General features: G+C 41.0%; 1 protein-coding gene across 1 annotated transcript; it reads right to left on the reverse strand.

Moving 5' to 3' along the window:
- Positions 1 to 3324: 3324 nt before the first annotated feature.
- Positions 3325 to 21390, reverse strand: LOC139462069 (uncharacterized). The gene is made up of 3 exons (XM_071243573.1): positions 21058 to 21390; positions 5161 to 5254; positions 3325 to 3350 (listed from the first exon to the last, which is right to left on the reverse strand). The coding sequence occupies exons 1-3, from the start codon at positions 21388 to 21390 to the stop codon at positions 3325 to 3327; spliced, it is 453 nt and encodes a 150-aa protein (XP_071099674.1).
- Positions 21391 to 22473: the final 1083 nt, after the last annotated feature.

The raw sequence follows: 22473 nt of genomic DNA on the forward strand, positions 1-22473 counted from the left end.
TGTTGGTCTTTCTCACAAACTCTGTACATTGTGTTGGACTCTCCCACTTTCTCACAAACTCTGTACATTGTGTTGGACTCTCCCACTTTCTCACAAACTCTGACAACTGTGTTGGACTCTCTCACAAACTCTGACCACTGTGTTGGACTTTCTCACAAACTCTGTACATTGTGTTGGACTCTCTCACAAACTCTGACCACTGTGTTGGACTCTCCCACTTTCACAAACTCTGTACATTGTGTTGGACTCTCCCACTTTCTCCCAAACTCTGACATTGTGTTGAACTCTCCCACTTTCTCCCAAACTCTGACAACTGTGTTGGACTCTCTCACAAACTCTGTCCACTGTGTTGGACTTTCTCACAAACTCTGTACATTGTGTTGGACTCTCCCACTTTCTCCCAAACTCTGTACACTGTGTTGGACTCTCCCACTTTCTCACAAACTCTGTACATTGTGTTGGACTCTCCCACTTTCTCACAAACTCTGACCACTGTGTTGGACTCTCCCACTTTCTCACAAACTCTGACCACTGTGTTGGTCTTTCTCACAAACTCTGTACATTGTGTTGGACTCTCCCACTTTCTCACAAACTCTGTACATTGTGTTGGACTCTCCCACTTTCTCACAAACTCTGTACATTGTGTTGGACTCTCCCACTTTCTCACAAACTCTGTACATTGTGTTGGACTCTCCCACTTTCTTTTGCCCGGCAGTTTGCTGGCTCATCACAGCTAGTGTTTACATTGTCATTTGAAATTTAAAAAGAGAATGACGAAGACAAACAGTTGTGTCTTATAGTGCATTAATGTAAAATATAAGGCAGCTCTTAAGCAGGTGTCACAAATATGGCTGCCCAAAATGACTCAACTCATATACAGTGAAAACGTTAACACTGCGATAACTCGAAATATGACCTACTACGACGTGGCGTGATGTCCCCGGTGTAATCTACATCGTCATGCTGTGGGAAATTCATTATGAACGTCAACGCCAGAGAATAGTCAGACTCGATCCCATTAGGTGTAAAATGCAACATATTTGAGAAAGTAATTTGAATGATTGACTGATGATACCAGGTGTTGGGTTGGCATGTGTGACAAGGTTTCATTTTGAGGGGCGGACCCCAAGATATAGGGGCACGGGTGGCCCAGTCGTCTAAGGCGCCGCGATTCGCTCTGCAGAGTTGCGTCCCTTGGGCACGCCAGAAAACTATGATTGTGGTTTCGAATCCCGGTTAGCCCCGATTATGTTTCTAGGTTTGTCAGCACAATACCCGTGCTAGTGGGTTTCACCGAAGTGGTAAACGTCTGAGACCTGCATCACTTGGGGCTTTCCTCCCACATTAAGCTGACGCGCCGCGATATAACTTGAATATTGTTAAAACCGACGTTAAACCCAACTCACTCACTCACTCAAAATATGACGTTTCCTAAAAATCATCTACCAAGGTAAAACATTCGATGATAACGCCAGACATTGCAAACGTTTTTAATGATTTTTTTCTGTGTTTGTCAGTTTAAATTTCTACTTCATTAAAACTATCATGTAATTGATATTGTAAGAATGTAATGGAGAAGTTGGTTGATTTTCCGTTAGTCTGTAATCTCGAACCAATTTGATTATACAAACAACAAAGTAAATTCATCTGGAAAACATGGTCAGTCGTAAACCTTTTCAAAATGAAATATGATGGCATTCCCAAAGACATAAACAAAAGCATAAACGTTACTGCATTTGGGGTAGAGGGCAAATTTCAAGATTCTTGTACATTCGTCACCAACTCGTGTTATTCCGGGACTTCTTGCAGGTTACGGAAAGGGTCGAGTGGTCACGAATGATTCTTGTAATGACCGCGCCCACTCTCCTACCCAGAGTTCCATGCTGAGTCAACACTGCGCCGGAGTGTGGACCGCACCCACACTAGGGCAGCGACGTTACCGAGAGTGTAACGTAGGTGTCAACGCGCTGGGAAGGAGCTTGATTATTAGTTAGGGTGTCTTCAGCTGTCATATACGGTGTTAGGTTAGAAGACAAATATTAGGCGAGACGTGAGCCGAGCCCAATATTTTTTTCTTCTATTAAACTGACATGGCACCTTATACGGCAACTAAAGGCATCATATTGAATTTATTATGCCGAAAAGTTTACACTGCTAGGTATCTATATCGCACATGTCATGTTAAAATGAAAACTTGACACTTACAACCGATACAAATGATAGGACCAGTACATATTCCAACACAAGGCTTTAATGTAAACACAAACGTTAACAGTGGAATATATAATGCACTAAATGTGAACGTTTAAACAAGTAATATAGTTGAAATGGACAGAAAAAGCATAAAAATGCCCGCATGTTAGTACGTTTTTATTACACACAACTATTCACTCGTTTCATAAAATTGGCTTTACACGGGAGCGAGTTGAGTATTTTATTTATTACTTGCCATTTATAACGTTTTTAGAATTATACTGTTGAGTGTGAATAGGCTGATACCTACATGATCCACGGCATAATCCAATTGAGTTTAACACAATAATACTTCAAACACGTCAAAAGTTGAAACGGGATCGGGTGGTCTGGCTCGTCGATTTGGTTGGTGCATGCAGCGTGGATCGATCCTAAAGATGTCAATCACTGGCTTGTCTGGTCCAGACTGGAATATTGCTGAGTGCGACAACAAACAAACAAACAATTGGTATATCTTTGTCAATGCGCTTTAATGCAATCGTTCTATTTATTTATTTATTTATTTATTTTTCGTATTCACGCTTGTGTTTTCACGCCCACTTTTAATCGCTTTTGTCAATTATGAATCGGCTCTTCTGTGAGGCGTTACTCTAGCGTTGGGGCTGAAATCGCTAGTTAAGCACCGTGAAACATGTCCTGCCCTACCGGTACAACCCGCCAGTCACAATTTGTTTTGTAAAGAATAATTAAATAATACACCACACTAATTCATTTCAACGAGCACGGTGCTGACCAACCGTCAGAACGCGAGACAAAGTAGTACATGCACATACCATAGGATTTAAGAAAGAGATGGAACATTATCATCATGCAGCACCAGGTGTCGCTGCTCATGCCATTTATACACTGTACATCATTTATCAAAACTATCAAACGCAAAACACGTGCAGTTTGTACGTGAGCAATGGCAACATCAATTGGATGTGACATATATCTACAAGTCCATGGAGAGGCAGGCGGTGTTGGGCATCATTACATTCCGATAGTCCGGTCCAGCTGACGTACACATCAGGTGACCTTCGTAGGGCGGCACCTGTCGACAGGAGCATCACCTCTCATTCAAGACTAACCTCAAACGTCCAACTCCCCCACCTGTGCTGTAAAGGAAGTAACACATTTGTCTATTTACATGCAATCTATGAAGCTTATTGTTACACCTCTATTAAGAATCCTGTAATTCCATTGGTTGATCCGTCCCAGAGACCATATAAGAGATGGTCCGTGACAAACTGTTGGGGAGGGCCGTCCCTCTATTATATGGTCTCTATCCGTACCACGAAACAATATATTTCAATGTTGACCCTAAAATCATGCGACAGACGCTGATCTCGAATATTGACTCGTCACGTGATCAGTATTGACCTGTCACGTGATGAATATTGACTCGTCTGCTCGTAAACAAGATGCCGTCTGGTAATAATATTTTACAGACCGCAGCCAAGTTACTATACATGAAACAGAGGACGGGTTAAATGCTTCGTGAACTTTAAAGTGTATTTCGGTGTATTGTCTAATCATTAGTCTGTCTTACAGACCCTGACACAAATATATATCAAATACAGCCCATGCAAGTCTACAATGTTTGGCAAGTCTACATTACTGCAGTATCTGAAAATGAAGAGAGTCACTGGGCTCCCTTCTATTATATTTTTATTAAGATAACTGAATAACTGTTTTTTTCTGTACGATATGTTCATTTCAGAGACTAGATGTCAGTCTGAAAATGAAGAGCGTCACTGGGCTCCCTTTTATTATATTTTTATTAAGATAACTGAACAACTGTTTTTTTCTGTACGATATGTTTATTTCAGAGACTAGATGTTAGTCTATCTAATTCTTTGACCTGATGATACGAAATAACCACATAATAACAAACTAAAAACAAATGAATGTCCAATATTGAACATATTTTTGTTTGTTTTGAAATATTCTTTAGGGTATTGGATTTACGTAAAATTGAAGTCAAACAAGACTAACTTGTCCAATTAAGACACACGGTAAAGCTAGTCTAATTCATTCATTTATTCATTAAACATTTACATGGTAAAACAGTCATTTAATGTTGCGTCGATAAAGCTTCAATTTCAAATCAAGACATTTCATTCAATGTACGAAAATTAGATGGGAATAATAATGATCAATACACCAATGTCGTCTTTCTCCGACGTCATCAAAGCCATTAAACAAACCATGACGTTAAACAAAATGGTTTCGAAATGTTAGTAATTCATTACATATGATGATAAGACCAGTACTCTATTAATAATGGCGCAACATTAAATAAATTAGGCTTTCACAGTCAGGTGAATGCGGGAAGATAAGTCCTAATTTACACCTAAGATAGGGCCATCAATTCGCTATTATTTCCCTTTGCATATTTCATCATTTCTTATGACTTGTGTTATACAAAAAAGTGTACTGTTTCAATATTGATATTTGTGTTGGAAACCAAAAAAGAATCACGAAAGATACTGTCCTTACCCACAGCACATTTGACCTTTTCTTTAGTTGAGAAAAGTGATATTTTGTTTGCACTGAACATTATACTTGATATTCCACTGCAGTTAAGACATCTTCCCGAGACAAGTCTCTCTCTCTCTCTCTCTCTCTCTCTCTCTCTCTCTCTCTCTCTCTCTCTCTCTCTCTCTCTCTCTCTCTCTCTAGGCGGTATTACAAGCCTCATAAAAATGAGTATTTCCTAACAGGTCAGCCTAGTAACCTAATGATACCGTTTGTAATGTTTTGGTAAAATGCAATTTTCAAATGTACACCCTCTTTTGCACAGGCAGTTTTTATCGAGCAGACCCTGACTACCTCATTATCATACCCTTAAATCTACACGCTCATCTATTTATCGACATATATGTATCTGCATTGAATGCTCAGCAATGAACCCTTGTGGCCTACCTGGTCGGTTGCACCTCGGTCGGTGGTTTCTGTCCAAGTAGCAGGATCCGCTGCAGGTGAGGGAAGTACAGCCGCCTACAAGATCCGGCATATCCTACATCAGACCGGAAATAAACATTCGTCAGAATTTGCTATTGGTGAGTTGGCATTACCAAGTATTTATCTGATAAGGGTCGTTTAGGGACCTTTGTGTCAGGTTTTGAATCATATGTTTCCATTGTCTTTATTTGTCCTGGAAGGGACATTGTCCCGTTGTGGCCCTAAAATAAAAAAGCAAAATTAAACTGACTACAATTAATGCAACAACGCTAAGTATTGGCCAATTGTCGCATTGTCCCGCTTTGAATATTTTGTTTATTTTTACCAAAACGGAAAATCTAAATGTGTAGAAAAGTTCTTTATATGCGTTGCAATGCATTAAAATGTCGCATTGTCGCGGCGCATTGTCACGCTTATATTAATTACTGTCAGGCTTGTTTTCGAAATTCCAACAAAGCATGAGCTGTAATTATGAATGAATCCGACAAGGGATCGACCTGAGTCACATCAATTACAAACCCACATAATACGTCCCTCAAAGGGCAAGTCTGTGGGGTAAAGGGTCGTCGGTCGCCTGAAGTTTGATGCAGTAGGTATATGTGGATGTCGCAAAAAACATCGTGAAATGTGCTTTTAATTTACCAATCTGTCTAAGAATCGTTTCGCTAAAAAGGTTGTCATGAGGAATGAATATTGTTAAACGCCGCTCTGAACAGTGTCTCAGTTACGTCACGGTGTGTCAGCTTGATTTTGGAGACCCAGATTTCCCCACATTGTTAAAATCCACAAGTAAGGTTAAGGAGCTAACAAACAAGAACAATATTCAGAACGAATTGGGGATTCGATGTCACGGACATAGGATTCTTGCACCCCTAGGGGACGCAACTCTGCACAGCAAGTTGTTCGATGTTAGCAAGTTTGGTTTGACAGTGTTTCAGTCATTTGATAGCGTCAGCTTCAAGATGCAGGAGAGCCTGAAGTGATGCATGTGTATGGTGCTGGAATCAGAACCTACGATCAGTTTTCAGACAGGCCTTGGGGACGCAACTTTGCACAGCGACTTTCGCCGCCTCATTGATTTGAAAAGGTTTGGGGGACTGAATATTAATGAAATGAAAATTGGTTCTTGTTGTCATAACACGTTGATTTATGAAAACGTCACCGACAATAACGATGTATGAATTAATTTCAAAAGAAACGATCAAAGCTTTTTTTAAATTATTTTGAGAAAAGCACCCATTCATTCCCATTGGTCACTTGATTTTAGGATCATAGGAAGTAGACCACTGGAGTTAAAAAGGAGTATAACCATTTCTGCGCATGCCTAAATTAATTCACTTACAACATGTGCCCACCATTAATGAAAAGGGGCGACAACCCGACAAGGCACATTTTACCTCCGCTTTTACACATTGTATATGGGAGACAAACGCGAAACATTTTGACATTAAATGTCCCGTTGTCACATTGTCACAAACCAAAAGTATGAAAGTCACGTTTTGGTTAATAATAATACTTTTTGCTTGTTTTTCTGTAAGGGTGACAACAAGAGACAACTTCTCTTCCATGTTCCCAAAGTCTTATCTACTGATCCCTAGATACAAAAGTAACATGTATTTACTCTCAAATCCTCTTGCAGAAAACATATCTTTATTCATCTGGTAAACCCCCTAAAAGACGAGCAGACCATGGCATTTTGCCACATGAGCTTATGTTAAGGTCGCAAATGGACCACATAAGACTCATGGCTTAATGTCTGTTTTTTTTAATATGAAAGCTGGACACTTGATAAAAGATAAGGATTTGAAACATAAACTGACGTCCAAAAGATACCTTACCAACTGAAAATATAAATTTCAGACAAAGTATAAATTTTTTTTCGATGAAGTCTATCTAAAACACATAACCTACAGTCCGTTTGACTCCCAATGAGAACGATGAATTGCAAAATAACTCGAAATCCAGAAAAAGTGTATGAAACATCAATACGGTACTTGACCATGAATACCCTGTACCCAACAAAATCTGAATTTTGTTTATTTTAAGAGCCATGACGGATGAAGTTCTTTAAGAAACTATCATGTAATTTTGTATAGAAATGTGTACATGACACGTAGGGGCACAAACCGTGGAAGGAACAGCGCAAGCACGGTCTGCACGTGCTACACAGTGACCGTGTTCATTCAATGACAAGATGCGCTACTCAGCAGATGTTAAACAGTTGATGTTGAATGTGTATGATTTCTTTAGAAGTGAAGCAGAAAGAGCAAAACCTTTTTATGCAATTAATAAATTCTTGAAACGAGCTTCAAAAGCTCTTGGTATGTCCCCTCAGAAACTTTAAAATGTTGTTAGTCGACGAGATACAAATAGTCAGGCCAAGGAGGTAGGGAACATGTCAAAACCACGCAAGGTTGATTAATTAGACCTGTCCCTAAGAATTTTGAAGAAACACCGTGGAACTGACCATGATCTATGTGTTACAAAGTACAAACTATGGCAGCTGTTGCATACATTTGGTTACAAATACAAACAGATAACTGGAGAAAATAGGGCTGTGTTGTGTGAACGGTCTGACATTGTTCGTCTCCGAAATCATTACCTTCGTACCATCAAGCAGAAACGTGAAGAAGGATATGAGCCCGTCTTCTTAGATGAGTGAGTGAGTGAGTATGGTTATACGCCACTTTTAGCAATATTCCAGCAATACCACGGCGGGGGACACCAGAAATGGGTTTCACACTCTTAGATGAGACATGGGTAAATGCGTCACACACAGCCAGCAGTCAGTGGGTACCCAGTGGTGACTGTAAGGAGTCTGGTAGAAAGTTACCAATGGGAAAGGGTGAAAGACTCATAGTTCTCCATGCTGGTTCTGCTAATCAGGGTTTTCTCCCAGACTGTGACCTCGCCTTTAGAGCCAAGGCCAAAGACAACAGGGACTACCACACAGAAATGAATGGCAATGTATTTCTGGAGTGGGTGAAAGATAAATTAGTCCCTGCTTTGCCTACCAAGTCTCTCATTGTCATGGACAATGCACCGTATCATAGTGTGTAGTATCGAGAAAGCAAGACTCCAACCTCTAATAACCGTAAAGGAGACATGGTTACTTGGCTGCAACGGAGGAACATTACCATTCCTTCTCGAGCGACGAAACCACAGCTCTATGAAATCATCAAAACTATGAAACCTGACCCCGTGTATAAAGTTGACAGTTACATCAAGGGTCAGGGTCACGCTGTCTTTCGACTGCCTCCTTATCACTGCGACCTGAATCCAATCGAGTTGGTATGGGGCATCGTCAAGGGTGACGTTGGATGATCGAACACAACGTTCAAATTACGAGACGTTGAACAACTCGTAAAGGAATCCCTTGGTCGGGTAACAGTAGAAACATGGAGGCGTTGTGTGGCCACAGTCGTTGACGAGATAGAGCCACGTTATTGGTCCCGAGATGGACTACGGCCAGCAACAGTCCAACCTATGATAGTGGCAGTCGGTTCAGGCACCAGCAGTTCCCACGACGAGATCTATGGCATGAGCGAGTCAGATTGCGACTGAAATTATCATGAGACGGCCCCTCTAACGCTCTGTCATTTCCCCTACCACAGAACGTGCAGTGCATGCGTGCTTGCGCTGTGCCTTCCACGGTTTGTCCCCCCTACGTGTCATGTACACATTTCTATACAAAATTACATGATAGTTTCTTAAAGAACTTCATCCGTCATGCCACGTGGTGTCATTTATCAGCATGACCACGCTACAGCCCATACAGCCAGAATTGTCACTAACTTCCTCGCAGCCAACAACGTCAACGTCCTGCCGTGGCCTGCACGCTCACCCTACATGTGCCCCATAGAACACCTCTGGGACTTGATGGATCGTCGTGTTCGACAACGACCACACTCTCCAGCCAACCGGCAAGAACTGATCTTGGCCCTCCAAGAAGAATGGCGTCAAATACCACGTGACCTCATCAGACGACTGACTTTTTCTGTGCGTCGAAGAGTTTTTGCGTGTATGGAGGCATTTGATGGTCACACACGAAACTAATGACTTGTTATTGAACGTGAGCGATTGTTTATGTACTCTGCCTATTGTCCCTGATTCTGAAAGCTCGAGTTTTGTACCACGCCCAGCTTTGGGGGGCTCGGTCGCGGTATGATTGTCATTTTCAGTGTTGAATATGTTGATATATTGATCTTCTCAATACACTTTACTTCATTCGTGTATTTCTTGTTGTTTTTGAGCAAGAGTATTTCAAACTCTGGTAAAGGTTCTTTTGGACGTCAGTTTACATGGCATATCAGCTATTATTATTGGAGGATAACATATTTGTACTATTGCCTTTTGCACTGAGAGCCCATTTTGGTGTGAACGGGCGACATTAGTTCATAGTACAACTGACTGAAGTGAACTTTTATTTCAACAACATAATACATATACATATAAATATAGAATAGATACAAAAACATCTCCGCCGAGCATGCATGTATATTTTTACAGATTCACTAGGGTAGCAATATGTATGTAATTCAATACGAGGGAGAGTTACTTGATAGGTTTAAACAATGACATGATGATTTTACAGAATTTGGACAATTTCTCACGAACAAACGTTCGTTGGGAATCCTGCAAGGATATTCCAGGAACACTGCCAAAAGCGGCGTTAAGATAGTGGCTCATCCATGCGCTCAGGTGAACTACAATATAATTATACTCTAAAAATTTGCAATAAAATACCCACACAATGTATTCAACACTTGTGAAATATAACACTAATCATTTCAAGCTAAAGTCATCAATTCACCATTAATGACAAATCTTAAATAATTCGTAACACTTCTAAACGTGCAACATTTAGGAGGAAGCAAAATTCGCAGAGACTTCATTTATTCTTTAGTTTGCAAATTGTAGACCCTACCATTAACCCGTTCTACGAGTGCTACAACAGAAGGCATTAATTGCAAATTGTCATGATGTCGCTAATAATTCATAACGTATCGATCCTTTTATATTCAACCTTGGAAACTTGAGGCAACGGTCTTGTTACCGTGTTGAAGATAGATGTATCAAACACACAGATAAAGTTTTTATTCAAATTATAAATTCCATGCTTGTAGTACGGTGAAAGGTAAGATACGTGCATATTTTAGTATCGATGACAATTAAGATTACAAAGAAATCAATAACTGGCAAACAATCATCGCCATTATACTCATGAATCAGCACTGTAAACACATGCAATATATTCCCAGGCGCCACTAAATAACTTTTAACAAATAAGTGAAATATTTTCTTTTTATGACTTGAACCACAGATTCTCAGAAATGAGGTCAAAAGAACATGTTGCCATAGTAACCGTTATGATTTGAATAGTTTCTATGAACACATATAATCAAACACACACTCTTTCAAACAGAGGGGGCACGGGTGGCCAAGTCGTCTAAGGCGCCGTGATTTGCTGTGCAAAGTTGCGTCCCTTAGGCACGCCGGAAACCTATGATTGTGGGTTCGAATCCCGGATGGCCCCGATTATGTTTCAAGGTTTGTCAGCACCATACCCGTGCTCATGGGTTTCACCAAAGTGGTAAACGTCTGACACCTGCATCACTTCGGGCTTTCCTCCCACATAAAGCTGACACGCCGCGATATAACTGGAAAACTGTTAAAAGCGGCGTTAAACCCAACTCACTCACTCAAACAAAGACTTTAATAGTGCCCCTATCTTTATATGGCCAAGCTGTGAACTGTGAACAGGGGTTGTAAAGGTGTCTACATGCATGTTTATGGGATATGATGACATGCATCAACAAAGTCAGCGAGCCTGACCACCCGATCAAAAGCGTCTGTTTTGTGTGACTGCAGTATGGCACAATCTGCCGCATGATGTGCAACTGGTGGACATGTGGTTATAAAACTGTTCAAGCATTGCTCATTCCTTTATCCAGAGGCAGACATGATTTTAAAGGCACACATGAACTCCAGCCAATTTTTGGACTGCTGTTTGTGGCACCGTGTCGGTTTGAATATGGTTTTATTCTGACGCACATTTTCCTAAGATCGGAAAAATGAAAGTTGTGCGAGAATTGCGCTCACGCGGCACGGGATCTACCCCGGCTATAAAATTACGCAGAGATGTAGAATATTAAATTTCCTATTTGATGGTGTAAATGCAACTGCCAATATTAAACCGGTTTGTAAGAAAACGACGGATAAGTGTTGTCCAAGAAATTATTCTGCGTTGAAATACAGGACATTGCTCCGCCTGTTCTCGTTCACCGATAAAGGTACTGTGCGACGATTTCTATTTATTTAGCAGCTTTACGGAAACTGAGCGAACAAAATAATGCTTAAAATCTGAAAGACATAAATATAATTATATCAAATGGAGTTATATGCGTATGTATAACGACATAAATTCAATGAAAAACAATAGCCTGCCGTAAATGACGAAAACTGATTTTCTTCTATGACGTCAAATGGCGACAGTGGTCACACACGTACAAAGATTAGGGGGCAAAACTCCGCTATGCTCAGCACTGGTTTTTTGTAACAGGTCAGTTGGTGAGAATTAGTCGTGGGTAAGAACAATATATTTTCGTGGTGTTTTGTTCATGATCACGAGGAACCAAACTATTCCAACACAAATATCAATAGTGATACTGTATACGTTTAGGTATAAAAAAACCCACAGGAAATGAAATCGTACATCATAAAAAGAAGTAATAGCAAAATAGATGGCCCTATAAAACCTATAAATTAGTCGTCCCATTCTATTTGACGTCATGGCTGGTTTTATGTCTTTGACAACGTCGGAGGAAGACGACACTGGTATTTTGATTGAAATATACTGAACTACAAAAGAAACGTCACCATGGATAGATATATGAGAAACCTTATTTGTCCAAACACTGTAAATATACTTTGAGACATATCAAAAAGATGAAACTTGGCAAAACTGATCATCAAGGTTGAAATTAAAGTGTAAAATGTTCTTAAAGTGAAACACAAATCTAGTCTCTGAGAAAGTGGCATCACATGTCAGTATCTCGTGTGTCCGCCATGTGCATTGATGACTGCCGTGCAACGTCGATACATTACATGGAATGGATGAAGCGGTTGATGAAGGCCATAGGCACTTGAACCCACATTCTGAGGAACGCCTGCCGCAGTTCAGCTGCAGTTGTCGGCCTTGGTCGGACGTCATTCAGCCGTCTTTGAATCTCGTCCCACAGGTGCTCAATGGAATTTAAATCTGGACTGAGGGCAGGCCACTGCATGGTTCTCATGCTATTCTGCTGGAGAAAGTCTCTTGTTGCTCTCGCAGTGTGGGCACGGGCGTGTTTATGTTGAAACTCGTGGTTGCGGCGACGTGCCCCATGTCCTGTCGAGCAGTTTCCGCAGCAGTAACAAAGCGATCTTGAAGATGCTATCGCACAATCTGACGATCCTGACGTCGGGTGGTGACCCTTGGTGACTGCGTGGTCGGTAATCTGTAGTGCTGGTGGTTTGGTACCGTTGCTGGAGCCTGTATATGGTCCTTACGTGGACTTGAAATGCATTGGCAACTTGTCGGGCGGTTTGTACAGGTTGCAATCGTCCAAAGGCTTGGTGTCGCTGATTTCTTGTCAATCTTGGCATGTGGTAACAATTCAATAACGAATGAATGTTATCCGATCTAGGTGGATTTTTATAGGGCAAGAAATGGGGGAACGCATGTGCATTTTAATTTGCATGGAACTCACGTGCATCGGGTTACCATGGCCATTGCCGTGATGCGTTTGGGCGATCGGTTTTATTGTCATCTGCTATTTCTATCATCAAATTTCATTTTTCCGGACAAGGTAATGTTAAACTTTAGAAACTTTGACAAAAATACCAAGATATTTCAATGAAAACTTTTCATGCAATGTTACTTTGGGTTACGTTTCTTTTGCGGTTCGGTATATATGAAACTAATCATAAATCATTATGATAATGAACGTGAACACATACGATTTTTTAGTTCATATTTTCAATATGTATTTGTGACCTTTGTGTATGAAAATTGTGACATGATATTCCTGAAAAGTCTTTACAAGATAATAATTCTTAATAAATAAATGAAATAACTACATTGTATAAATCAATGAGAAGTTGGCCTTGATATTTTAAGTTTGATATTCAATTACAAAAAAACAAACATATTTGATATGAATAATAATAGGCTATTTATATTGCCCATATTTCCACACCACACCAAAGTGCTGTTATTACCCGGGTCACTGGATCATTGTGCACGCAAGAATCATTCTCGGCTCACATTAGATGGTGTCCTAAGTCTAATCAAAGGTGTCCAGTATCGGAAGAAGTACCAGGACGCTGAGTACATCGATATATTTGATGCGTTGAAACATTTGGTGAGATGTTGTTCACAACACAAAAACAATCAAACGTGTTATTCCAACTTCGGGGGCACGGGTGGCCCTGTCGTCTTAGGCGCAGCGATTCGCTGTGCAGAGTTGCGTCCCTTTGGGCACGCCAGAAACTCATGATTGTGGGTTCGAATCCCTGTTCGTCCCGATTATGTTTCTAGGTTTGTTAGCACCATATACCCGTGCTTGTGGGTTTCTCCGAAGTGGTAAACGTCTGAGACCTGCATCACTTCGGGCTTTCCTCCCACATTAAGCTGACACGCTGCGATATAACTGGAACACTGTTAAAAGCGCGTTTAACCCAACTCAATCACTATTCCAAGTTTACGAATGCCATAACATCAAAAACGTTTTGAGAAAATCTTGAATATGTCTCGGACAATGGCCATGCTGAAGGGGATGCAAGATTAAGGACTAGAGTGAGTGAGTGAGTGAGTATGGTTTTACGCCGCTTTTAGCAATATTCCAGCAATATCACGGCGGGGGAGACCAGAAATGGGCTTCACATATTGTACCCATGTCGGGAATCCAACCCGGGTCTTCGGCGTGACGAGCAAACGCTTTAACCACAAGGCTACCCGACCGCCCCTTAAGGACTAGAAGCTCTGTGAACCAATATGACTGGCGCTTGTGCATATTTTGCCAAGATGTCGCCATAATGTCCAATGTCTAGCAACATCTGAAAAGATTTTAAACATTTCAAATCACGACTGTACCATGAGATTTAGACTTGCAGGTGCATATAACCTTATTGCATCTGAGGGGAAATATCACCGTAAATGTTATTCCCGTTTCCTAAGAACCTACTCTAGAGATGTTAATGGGAGCAATGGTGGTTTTGACAGTCAGGAATAGATATGTTTCCTGAACTACTTTCATCAGACTTTTCAGAAGAGCAATGTCAATGTTGAGTCTGTCAGGCCACTGGACGAAAATGAATCCATATTATTGTACCGAAAGGTACAGCTTTGCATGCCCTGAAACTAGCTGGAGCTACGGAAGGACACATCACGTGAAATCTCAAGATGTTTCACTGACACTAACAGTGGCACTGTACGCTGCGCCCATGACAACATAGATATAAATGAAGAAACAATTGATGGGAACTGAACGTTCTATGCATTCGGAAGGGCAGTTAATGGATCTGAGAACACACAAAGAGTTATTTCTGTTGAAGCTGGAAGATCTCGTTCTGTACATGTCCCTCCAGAATTCAATCATCTGAAATCTGTCCGCATGGAGATACCTAAACTTGAATGGGTTGAAACGGACACAGGTTTGACACTGAAAATTTCTGCGCTCGACTTAGCCTGATTTACAACATAATGTAGAACAGCAGCAAATACCATCCTGCAGTGGGTTCAATGAAAAGCTTTCCCTTTCTAATCCTACCAAGACTGTTGTTGGCCATTTGCCCCTGCACATGATATCGACACCATTTAAAAGTTATACAACGATGCATGGCAACGACAGAAAAACGGTATAAAAATACATAGTTAATTCAAATTGATTGCCAAAGTCTCATTGTACTTCTTCGTTGATTCCATGTAAAAAACGAACTTTACGACTTGGGGCTTTCCTCCCACATTAAACTGACACGCCGCGATATAACTGGAATACTGTTAAAAGCGGCGTTAAACCCAACTCACTCACTCATTGGACTAGATGATGCGAGGTCACTTTAGCAACGTTTTTTTTTCAAGAGAACTATCTCATGTTCAACCTGGAGAAGTGGTAGGTTTGATCAGATTGACCAGAGTTTCTCAGCAACTGGCTGAGATGCTTCAAGTATGGCCAGCACCCATGAAGACGCTGTCACTCAGATCATTCTTCATGCCTTTGATACTTAAGCCTAAGGATATCACAACGCACTGTTGTGAGTTGTAGAGACACTGATGTCTTAATACTTCTTATCGCTTTCTATCCCAGCTTGACCAAAGCCTAAGGATATCACAACGCACTGTTGTGAGTTGTAGAGACACTGATGTCTTAATACTTCTTATCGCTTTCTATCCCAGCTTGACCAAAGAAATCTGGATGAAGACTGGAACATATAAGGATCCAAGGTTCATTTAAGTGCATTCCAGCAAGTGCCTTTCGGATATTCGTCGTAGCCTAATTGTATTTCATGCCCCTACAGGATTGAAACAACACGCCAGTTTTCTGGAATTTCAAAGAAAGCAGCATGGAAATGTTTAGAGAAGAATCCAAAACTAATCATGTATTTTGGCTGTAAACAGAACCCAACAACAGAGGATTTAGCACGTGCAGAAGCTTTTGTTTGCCAACTTTATGATCCTGGAACACATCTTACTTCCATTCAAAGCCTACGTTATTTATTCTTCCTAAATATGACGAAACAAATTGATAAATTACCACCAACTGTTGATGCAACCAGTATTGCCATCACCAATTGATTGTGGATGGACAGCTAAAGATGGAAGTCTTCTGCCTCTGTTCAAACCAAAGCTGTTATTTCCGCAGCCTGGGTTCATCTTGCGATTTAGATCGCCTCCGTGGTCTAGTGGTAGAGCGTCCGCCCGGAGAGCGGAAGGTCCGGGGTTCGATCCCCGACCGCGTCAAACCAAAAGACGTAAAAAAAAAGATGGTACTTGTTGTTACCCTGTCTGGCGCTCGACATTGCGGGGCTAAAACAAGGACTGGTAGGCTCGGAGTCAGTATACTGTGTCTGAGTGGGGTATTCATGTAAAACTGCGGCACGGTATCTCAGTGAGCTAGCACTATAAATCGACATCAGTCCGGACTAGTACAAGCAGCCACACAAACACACACACGTATGCACGTCGGTATATAAGTGCAATAATCGTGGACGGGACGTTAAACCCCATTTCACCTCACCTCATCTTGTGATTTGCGGTGGCACAGAGTCAGGAAGTCGCGGTCAGACAAGACAATTCAAATTCTATCAACAGTGTGTATCTTATAACTTGAGTACATTTTGTTTGGAAAATATCGGTTTTGAACTATGATGGGACTGATGTCTCTGGAGTTTGTTGTAGTTATATTTGGCCTTGATATGATATGACCTTCAAGGTCATAGTCATGCCAAGTGCCAACATGTATGAATGAGAACAGTATTACATGGTCTTTGAATATATGTTAGTGACACATTTCTACTAAAAAATATTAGCGATTGTCATTTCAAAGGCCTCTTATGAGACTGGCTCCGAGACTAACACAAACATGAGTGCTCTCACTGATTCCCCTCGTGATGCACTGGGAAGTCGTTGTAGCACAGCGCACGGTACGTTGTTGGAGACGTTGAAGCAAATAGATTAACCTGTTCAGGTGTGTCTCTGCACCAAGAAACTACATATCTGCTTATCAAGGACAAATGAACATATATTATGCGTGCTACTTCTATTAAGAATGGACAAGATACAAGCAGATTAGACTCTAAAAATTCATTAAGTGGCATTCCGTTCCCCGTAAATGAGTTGATATTTCCATTATTGGACATTTTCATATTTTATATTTGTGTGTAAATCGACTACCACTGCGAAACTGGATTGTTATGATATGACGTCTCATCTTCACTTGTAAACTGAATTAAACACAAGAATTGTCCGTATTTGTAATGTGTTCATTTATTGCAGATTGCTGACAGAAACGCGCACGCATACATGCAAGGCTAATCTTGTGACGTCATAAATGGACTATTCTTTGACAGATGTACAAAAACGACTCAAAACAGGTCTGTTTGTGCTGTAGTTTCTTTTCCTATTACCCATGATGTATATTTCGAAAATTTACCACCTCTTTCAAAAATACTTCTAACAAGAGTTTGCCACTAACTATCCCCCGCCCCTGTTGCAGAAGTTAGGACATATTTAAATCTAAACAAACCCTAACCTTTTTAAACCGAGGCGGAACTTGTTGCCATGGAAGTTGTTAAAAAAGAAGAGTTTGCCACTAACGTGGCCAAGTCTCCTGCCCAGCAAATGAAGTGTATATTATGTCAACAATAGCGAAATTTGATCCCACTAACACATTCATTTGAAAATATTCAAAATTTTGTTAGGAGTAAAATGCAGCAGGGAAGCATCTACTTGACGTAAATGCAGAATATCCTGAAGAAACAAAATAAAATGCTGCAAAACACAATTTCTATGAAGTTCAAGAAAAAAATGAAACCTTCTCCACAAAAACATGATGGAAGTACAAACTGACAAAACCAGTTACTACATTTACTACTGAATTCATTAGGGTGGGAGAAAGAAAAAACATTACACGTCATGTTACCGGCACTCACTGCGATGAAAGTAGGCTGCCATGAGTGCCACACACATTTTATGTTGTGGCTTTTTAACAATTATAATTACTCGAGTAAGACGTTATCAACCAATTGAAATTTGCCATCACATTTGTAACAAGAGGGGACGGTCGGGTAGCCTGATGGGAAAAGCGTTCGCTCGTCACGCCGAAGACCCGGGTTCGATTCCCGACATGGGTACAATGTGTGAAGCCCATTTCTGGTTTCCCCCTCCGTGATATTGCTGGAACATTGCTAAAAGCGGCATAAAACCATACTCACTCACTCATACTCACTGTAACAAGAGCTGGTCGGCTCGGAGTCAGAATACTGTGTCAGAGTTGGGTATTCGTGTTAAACAGGGCATGGTATCTCACTGGCACTATAAAATCGGGATTAGTCCGGACTAGTACAAGCAGACACACAAACACAAGAGCATGCACGTCGATACACAAGTGCAATAATATTGAACGCGAAGTTAATCCCCATTTCACCTCACCTCATCCTTATGAAGAATGCTCACATTAAATAGTAAATAGCAAGTATAATACTATGCAGCCTTTTGTTACAGACACCAAGTTGTCCACATTCCCACTGATGGACACTATAGCAGAGATAGATATCATCACAATAGGACATACCTATTACATCCGTTCGTGTACACAGTCATCTTCCCGAGGCAAGGGAGTTAACTGACCATAAAAGTCCAGTTTCCACCCTTGCCGAACCAGGCTGGTATTATGGAGTTACATTTTGGCTGGACTAACGAGTCTATGCATAGTCCAGTCAAAATCGCGAAACGAAATCAAAATCCGGTTTGTAAACTGTCGTGCAGATTTCGGTCGATTGCAGGATTTACAAAGCATGTGCACCGCCAACTCGTTGTCAACAGATATTTTCCAAATCTTTTCATGTTTTTCATCAAGGTGATCACGTGATTTGATGCACTTCGCGATGTAAGACCCGTTTTATCACAATATAGATCTTGATTTTCGACTAGATCGCTTTGATTGAGCGCCGCCATTTGGTTTGAAACAAATGCAAGTGATGAGAGAGGTGGGATTTGATTGGTCCAAAAGAGAGGCTCAGAAGGGACAAAACTCGTAGTAGCCACTGGTGGCGCTACGATCGAGCCCAGGAATTCCAGCCTAGATCGGCAAGGGTGGTAACTGGACTTATGAAGTCAGTTAACTGCCTTGCCTGGGGAAGATGGTACACAGTATGGGGAATGGGCATCTCAGGTCGCGTTCTATTTCTAGCTGGGAGTGATACATATCAAATCCAAAATACATTCCTGAATGCATTTACTTATAGTCACATCCGAAATTAAAATAGGCTGTTATTTGAAAAAATACATATAGAATCAGAAAATAACTGATAAAATGGAATATTAGTAATCTCTAAACCTAAGAAATCGTTAAGGGTTAAGATCAATGCAAAACGAGGTATTACTGCACCTACCGAGGACACTTGGTGTTCATACTCCAGACATACAATAACAACCTCATAAAAATCAGATCTCAGTTCTCGCTGCCGCTAAGTTTAGCGAAATCGAGTGAGTGAGTGAGTGAGTGAGTGAGTATGGGTTTACGCCGCTTTTAGCAATATTCCAGCAATATCACGGCGGGGGACACCAGAAAGGGGCTTCACACATTGTGCCCATGTCGGGAATCGAACCCGGGTGTTCAGCGTGACAAACGAACGCTTTAACCACTAGGCTACCCGACCGCCCCTTAGCGATAGCGAGAACTAAGATCTGTTTTTAATGAGATTTATACAATAGCAACCTCGATTCAGGATTTAATCTGACTTTGTTTCGTAAAGACCAAGAACGTACGGAATGGGAAATTAAACTGCAATTATTCAATTAAATAATCTGTAATTATTAAATCAATTAAGCTGAAATTTTTAAATCAATTAAGCTGCAATTATTAAATCAATTAAGCTGCAATTAATAAATCAATTAAGCTGCAATGATTAAATCAGTACGTGGAATACCAACAAAGTTCCTCGATAGTTATTTTAAAACAAAAGGACTTTCCTGTTTCCAAATTTAAAGCCACACCATCCCAGGATACTGGACGCGGGTTCTTTCCCGAGTCATGGAACATTTGTTTGAGTCTTCCATTTCATAAATGTGGAAATAGGTAAAAAATAGATTGAGTATCACAGGTAAATTGTTTACACAAGTATTGTGAAGACGATAATAAATTGATAGCTGAATGGTTATGTGGATATCAATACATAGAGAATCTGATGTTATTATTTGCATATGATGCAGGCATTATTGTCCATAGAAATAAATATTCTGGTGTCATTTTCCTCTATGTACATGTGGATAAAACAAATGTGATTGTAGGAAGTTGTAGGAACTGTCTGCCCCACAAAAGCTTTGACTGATGTTAATCTTAAATAAGTAACTTGTTATAGATATTCAGTGGTGTTGGTGGGAAGTAAAATATATGCTGGAATTGTTATAACAACATGTTGCCTTTAGAAAAAAAGGCAAGCATGTAGGGTTGCGTCCCTAAACCGTTCCAGGATCCGCTGATTGAGGAACCGCAACATCGTCACAAGATTTACCTTGACAGTGTATAAAATATTCAGCTTTAAGAGGTAAATATCGAATTTTCTGAGGATGAAAATTGCATTTGCCTCATTTCCTTATTAAAAGCAAATATTCAAAATTATAGCTTTCATGTCTGATAATAAAACGTCAATGTTTATCCTCCCGGCAATGCTGTTTTTTTACTGGAATTTTACTGTAAAATTATATCTCACAACCACTTGTCACCGATCACTATTGATCTACTATTCTGAATAACAATGACGGATTGCTGACCTTGTGGTTGGTTGGTTGGTTTGTTGTTTTACGCCGCACTCAGCAATATTCCAGCTATATGACGGCGGTCTGTAAGTAATCGAGTCTGGACCAGTGATTAATATCATGAGCATCGATCCACGCAATTGGGATCGAGGACATGCATCAACCAAGTCAGCGAGCCTGACCACCCGATCCCGTTAGTCGCCTTTTACGACAAGCATGGGTTGCTGGAGACCTATTCTACGCCGGATCTTCACGGGTAGCTGACCTTGTGAGAGCCCCTGAAACAAAAGATCACGCACGCTACGTGGTATATTCCTAGAAAGTAACAGTGAACCTACCGGTGGCATGGTGGCCATGTCGGTGTAGATGGAGTGGACACTGGCGCCTTCTTCCTCGTTGTCATTGTCATTCAGGGATATAGCAAAGAACTCACAGACTGAGGAATTCGCCCAGTAATTAAACGACCGGCACGACTCGGTGTTGACGAAACAAGTGGCTAAACACTCGTACAGAGTCAGCCCTGAAAGTATTTTGGAATATGGGTTGTCCATTGTTGGAATTTGATACGATCCGCGAATCCAGTGTTCCTTGTACGTACACGAACAGTACACCACATAACTGCGGAGACACAGAAAGATGACAGACAGAAGTGTAACTAGCCTACACTGCATGCTATGGCTGGCACTTTCACCTGTGTTTCCGATTTCATGTGTCGTCTGCTTGTCTCGTCTGCTGCAGCTGAAATGAACATCCTGAGTGTTCAACACATCCACTCCAATCTGGTTGATTAATAAATTATATACATAGACTTGACATTTAGAAAAAACACACGTCAAAAACGACAGCTGAGATAGCAGAACGGACGAACCAGATACTACTTAGATCAGTATCAACTATTTGATACTGATCAATGTCACAGTAATTACTGGACCGCCTTCGTGGTCTAATGGTAGAGCGTCCGCCCGGAGAGCGGAAGGTACCCGACCGCGTCATACCAAAAGACGTAAAGATGGTACTTGTTGTTACTTGTCTGGCACTCGGCAATAAGGGGCTAAAACAAGGACTGGTCGGCTCGGAGTCAGTATACTCTGTCTGAGTGGGGTATTCATGTTAAACTGCGGCATGGTACCTCAGTGAGCTAGCACTATAAATCGGCATCAGTCCGACTAGTACAAGCAGCCACATACACGCATACACGTGCATGCACGTCGCTATATAAGCGCAATAAACTTGGACAGGGACTTTAAACCCCATTTCACCTCACCTCACAATAATTACTGCATAAGCTGGTTTTCCCCATAGGTCCGACACCAAAATGACAATGAGAATTAGATGGCCACAATTGTTGGGTGCTACATGGAAGCGAGACTAACTGGGACTACCTATCGCTCTAACAGTCTTTTTGCTGATCCGACTGGTAAACGTCAAACATGAATACCTAGTATTTTGTAATATCTGCAACAACGTCCATTTCATACTAGACGGCCTGTATGAACTTTAGAATGCATAAGATTTGAACGCATTCTCATGACGCACAAGATCAAAGTCTCAATTTTAAGTATACTACTGAAATATGAAAATTAATAAACAGTGTCTTTGACAATGACCTGAAATGGCATCAAGGCAAGGCGTTGTTTCATGAAGGAAGACCAGCAATATGTGGTTACACACGACCCGATGAAGCAACAACTATCAGTTACGGTACCCTTTGGGTACTGCCCTGTTGTGAAACATATCGATATCGTCAAAACGCA

This window comes from Haliotis cracherodii, unplaced genomic scaffold, assembly GCF_022045235.1.
Source record: "Haliotis cracherodii isolate W230 unplaced genomic scaffold, xgHalCrac1.p SCAF_1, whole genome shotgun sequence".
Classification (NCBI taxonomy): Eukaryota; Metazoa; Mollusca; class Gastropoda; order Lepetellida; family Haliotidae; genus Haliotis; species Haliotis cracherodii.

Bases quoted from the DNA above. Each gene is read 5' to 3' on its own strand.
- LOC139462069 (XM_071243573.1), bottom strand. From the start codon at position 21,390: ATGCAGTGTAGGCTAGTTACACTTCTGTCTGTCATCTTTCTGTGTCTC. The intron at 5,255-21,057 runs GTAGGTTCACTG...GGTCTGATGTAG, and splicing joins ACATGGCCACCATGCCACCG to GATATGCCGGATCTTGTAGG. The intron at 3,351-5,160 runs GTAGGCCACAAG...CTTCCTTTACAG, and splicing joins ACCGAGGTGCAACCGACCAG to CACAGGTGGGGGAGTTGGAC.